Below are 4,793 nucleotides of genomic sequence, written 5' to 3'. Positions count from 1 at the left end.
AAGCTTTTTATAACAATAATTAAAGCAATAAAAACATACAAAACTTTGTTGTTTTTTAATATATATACACAGTACAAGGCTGAAGCACCTTTTTTCTTTTTTTTTTTTTTCCTTCCCCGCCTGCTCAGTCCCAAAGCCGGGGTGACAAAGTGACCCCACGCGTGTCCCTGCCCCTTCCCCGCCGACCAGGAACAAAAAGGGACCTTCAACCAGTTTATTGACTTTATTTTTTGATAGCCAAGTGCATTTCCAGGGGAAACCCTGGGCTGGGGGTGCTGTGCCGGGAGCGGGATCTGGCAGCACCCGGCCCCTGGGGCCCCGCCTGGGTTTAGTGTTGTCGGTGGAGTCTTTCATTGTCTTTTTTCTTTTTTTTTTTTTTTAGAAAAAAAAAAAAAAAACCAAAAAAAATTGAGTTTTATAAAGTGTGGGGGGGTGGAGGGGGGGGTGGGGCTTCAGCGCCGTGGCCCCCGGAGGAGGGGACAGGAGGGGACATGCCGAGGGCTGCTGGCCATGGGATGGGCTCCCAGCTCCTTCCGGCTCCTGTTTGCTTCATGCATGGCACATTCTCCATTTATTTATTTCTCTTTTTTTTGTTTGTTTGTTTGTTTGTTTGTTTTCCTCCTTTCATTATTAATGGTTTGTCATTGTTGTTGTCGTGGTGTTTTGTTTGTTTTTGTTTGGGTTTTTTTTTTTTTTTTAATTTTATTTTTTTAGCTTCAAACCTCCCAGTGAAAAATATTAAATATTCAAGGTAATAAAATAGATTATTATTTCTAGACTATATGTTCGGCCTGGCCCAAGGAGCGTCACCTGGGATACCCCTTGAAATAACCCCTAGACCACTGCATTGCAGGCAAGGCAAGGCACTTCCGCAGGTGATCCAGCTCAGCTTGCAGGCGCTCCCGCTCCGACACCATCTTCTGCTTCTGGGTCCTCAGCTCCTGCGGGCAGCCAGGGAACGGGAACGGTCAGCGGGCACCAGACAGCTCGTGGAGTGGGGCAATAGTGGGGGAATAGGGTGGGGATGCTGCAGGGATGGGCAGTGAGGGGATGGGCAGTGCAGGGATGGGCAGTGAAGGGGATGGGCAGTGAAGGGGATGGGCAGTGTGGGGATGGGCAGTGAAGGGGATGGGCAGTGCAGGGATGGGCAGTGCGGGGATGGGCAGTGAGGGGATGGGCAGTGCAGGGATGGGCAGTGTGGGGATGGGCAGGGCGGGGATGGGCAGGGCGGGGATGGGCAGTGAAGGGATGGGCAGTGCGGGGATGGGCAGTGCGGGGATGGGCAGTGAAGGGACGGGCAGTGCGGGGATGGGCAGGGAAGGGGAATTGGCAGTGCAGGGATGGGCAGTGAGGGGATGGGCAGTGCAGGGATGGGCACTGTGGGGATGGGCAGTGAAGGGGATGGGCAGTGCGGGGATGGGCAGTGAAGGGGAATGGGCAGTGCGGGGATGGGTGTCCAGGGGATGGGTGTCCAGGAGATGGGTGTCCAGGGGATGGGTGTCCAGGGGATGGGGTGCCCAGGGGTGGGTGCCCGTCCCCACTCACCGCCATGCTGTGTGACAGCTGCTCGGCCGTCAGGCTCAGGGTGTAGTGCTGGGCCTCCAGCCGCCGGCACTGTGTCTGCAGCACCTGGCGCTCCAGGTTTTGTTCTGCAACATCCAAAGGACAGGGGCTGAGCACCGGCTCCTCCGGCGCCCGGCGCCACCCACAGAGGGTGCCAGCCCTGCTCGAGGCTCTGCCCAGCCAGCAGTGATTGCCCCCAGCATCCCAGAGCATTCCCAACCCTGGCACTGCCTGTGAGGAACCTCCAAGTGCCACTGGGAGGATGCTGGGCAGCTCTGAGCACACCAATTTCTCATGCATGCATCCGTTTTCGCAAAAACAACAACAGTGCCTGCTGCTTTCATGCTGCTCCTGCAGTGCTGGAGAACCCCCAGTGCTTCCCCAGCCCATCCCAGCAGGAACCAGTGACACCCTCCCCAGGGAAAACAAAGCACCAAGTGCCATTTTACCCTCCCTGCCCAACCCCCCCACACCCCCTACCTTCTATATGTTCCTGGTAAGCTGCAAAAATTGCCTCGATCCCTTGCCACTTGGGCCTGGGGTAATCTTCCTCCTCTTCCTCCTCCTCCTCCTCCTCCTCTTCCTCCTCCTCAGAGGCGGAGTCCCGGGGCAGGGCGGGCAGTGGCCGGAGCGGCCCCTCGGCCGTGCCGTTGTGCGGGGGCCCGGCCAGGCGGGTGGACGCCTGCAGCTCGGGGATGTTGTAGTGGATGGAGGCATCCAGTTTGTGGTTCTGCTCCGCCGTCAGCGCCACCGTCCCCCCTGTGGGCAGCCACAGTCAGCCCCTGCCTGCTCCCCACGGCCCCTTCAAGGCATTAATTCTACCCTTCATGGATGTTTTGGGGGGTTACAGCATCTTCTGGGGGTTTTTGTCACTCCCTGTGCGCTGGAGTCGTTTTAGCTATCTCAATCACTCAGCTGAATGGGTTTGGAGGCTTTGGAGCTGTGTTATCCCTAATTTTTAGCTTCAGCAATGAGCTCATGGGATGCTCCAGCGACGAGGTTGCCAGTGCCAAACCCCAGTGGGAGGACAAGGGGGTGATATCCCAGTATCCAGCCAGCTTCCTGCATCCCTGCTTATTTTCCTGGACATCAGGGAGAATTCCTTGATAGCAATGCCCACTGGAATGGGCTGCCCAGAGAGGCAGTGGCGTCCCCACCAGTTCAGGAATGGCTGGATGTGGCTCTGGTCTGGGTGACAAGGTGGGGATCGGCCACAGGTTGGACTCGACCTTGGAAGTCCTTCCCAACCACAGTGATTCTGGGATTCTGGGATTTGTGGCGCTGGGTCCCCCCTCACAGCATGAGCTGGGAAATGCTCGTTAGGCCTTGGCCTTGATGAGCAGCACCTGGACTCAGCTCCTCTGGCGCTTATCACAAACCCTGTCTGCTTACCCCAGGCACTGCTGCTGCCTAACGAGCTCCTGTGTAATGAACAGCCTTCGAAACTTCTCTTCCTGGCCTGAACAACCCAAGTGGGATCATCATTTTGTTATCAAACTTCCACAGAGAGTCACTGACCTGAATTGGGGCCAGGGTGGAAAATTCCTGTGACTAAAGCCCTACAAAGTCCCTGAGTGAGACTCCAGGAGCTCTCCTGGACCACAGTGGGCTGGGACCAGCAAATTCCCTCTCAGAGCCAGGGAATTCTCACATTTCCTGCACTTGGAGGATCCCTGAACCACAGCAGATCCTGAGCTGATCCTCCACTCCTCAAAGCTCAACACTTCACTCACTGAGCAGATGCAAAGGCATCCAAAGCGAGCATTTCACTGAATTCCAGGGGAATTTTCACAGGTACCTTGTACAGACTCTTTCTGTCCATGTGTGAGGGTGAACACGCCATAGGAAATATCCTGGGAATCTTACTCTCCTGGATTCTAAAGTACCTCAGATTGCTAAGTTAGGCCTGGGAGGAAGTTACTGTTGTGTGTGAATTCTGTATGACTCCTCTGCTAAATTGTTTAACTTATCAATCAAGTTTAAGTTAAGTTTAAATGCTGTTAAGTGCTGTTAAGTCTAAGTTAAGTGCTGTTGGCCCTTTAAACATAGCCCGTTGCTCAAGTCCAGGCTCAGTTTAGCACAGAGGTCTGTTCTGAACTTGTGACTCAACACGAGGATCTTCCATACTGCTTTTTGTCCTCCCCCTTTCCTATCCTTTTGTTTCCCCCTCCTCCAGCCCCCACATGGATTATTTGGGGTTTATTTATTGACGCTGGATTTCTGTTTGCTTTTTTCGGAGTGCTTTAACCACTTAATAAACAGGGGAGCGAACCTTGCCGACGAGCTTTGCTGTGATGCTGGTTTTACTCTAAGCCTGGTTTTGCTGGTACTTTTGCTGGTGATTCTTAAAGCGACTTTAAAACACGAATTCCCAACAAATCCCCATTACCTTTGTGCTTCTGCAGCGCCTTCTGCGTGGACTGCAGCACCGACTCGTGGAACTGGTGGGCAAACTCCTCGGCAATGAAGGGTTCCCAGGGCTTGCTCTTGCCGTTCATGCTGTGGGACAGCGGCACCGGGATGTCCTTGGGGAGGGGACCCCTGACGTAGCTGAGGATGCTCAGAGCCTTCTTCCCGGGGTGCCCATCACTCAGCCGGGGCTTCTCCGGTGCCGTGCCCGACTCCTTGGGCCTCGGTGGCTCCTGGGCTCTCAGCTGCTCTAACCTGGACGCTTCCGCCGCCTTCGGCACCTCTGGCACGGACACGGCGATGCCCACGGGTTTATCCAGGTCCAGCAGGAGCGGCGGCACCGGCGGCTCTTTGGGAAGAGGAGCAGCAGTTGGACACAGCCAGGACTCCGTGCGTCCCTCAAGGCAAAGCCGTGCCCCCCATCCCGAGACCCAGGGAAGGACCTGGGGCGCTTACCGGTGCTGGGGGCACCGGGGCTGTCCCGCGGGGAGCTCTTCACCACCACGGCGGCCGGCGTGGTCTTCTGCTTCATGGCCTGGAGCATCTCCACCAGCTTCTCCTTGTCTGCGGCATGGGAAGCTGAGGTTTAGTGTAGCCTCTGCTCAGCAGAGCAAGCTCAGGGCCCCAGGCAGGACCCCCCCAGGGCACCCCCAAAGCCGAGCGTGCGCGGGCCATGGCTGTTACCTTTCCTCTTCTCGGCGCTGATGTGCGTGAGGTTGAAGATGGTGAGGAAGCGCTTCTTCTCCTCGAAGTTGGGGCTGTTGTTCATCTCGTCGGGGCTGTAGCGGGTGGAGAGCGGGAGGCGCGGGGAGGGCGTGCGG

At 56.0% G+C, this 4,793-nt stretch overlaps 1 protein-coding gene across 1 annotated transcript in view; it reads right to left on the bottom strand.

Annotated features, from left to right (window-relative positions):
• Positions 1-208: 208 nt before the first annotated feature.
• Positions 209-4,793, bottom strand: part of LOC121664429 (genetic suppressor element 1-like) — a 26,289-nt gene continuing 21,704 nt past the window's right edge. The window contains exons 11-16 of the mRNA XM_042027733.1: positions 4,657-4,793; positions 4,429-4,536; positions 3,953-4,321; positions 2,044-2,322; positions 1,546-1,649; positions 209-941 (exon numbers count right to left, since the gene is read on the bottom strand). The exon at positions 4,657-4,793 is cut by the window's right edge and continues 191 nt beyond it. Coding sequence (XP_041883667.1) covers positions 807-941; positions 1,546-1,649; positions 2,044-2,322; positions 3,953-4,321; positions 4,429-4,536; positions 4,657-4,793 — 1,132 coding nt within the window. The 3' untranslated portion in view covers positions 209-806. The remainder of the gene's footprint in view (positions 942-1,545; positions 1,650-2,043; positions 2,323-3,952; positions 4,322-4,428; positions 4,537-4,656) is intronic.

The sequence above is a fragment of the Corvus kubaryi genome, unplaced genomic scaffold (genome assembly GCF_017639235.1).
Source record: "Corvus kubaryi isolate FWS band 111438036 unplaced genomic scaffold, C.kubaryi_AGA036_p1.0 37300, whole genome shotgun sequence".
Taxonomy (NCBI): domain Eukaryota; kingdom Metazoa; phylum Chordata; class Aves; order Passeriformes; family Corvidae; genus Corvus; species Corvus kubaryi.
This window is presented reverse-complemented; position numbering and strand designations above follow the sequence as displayed.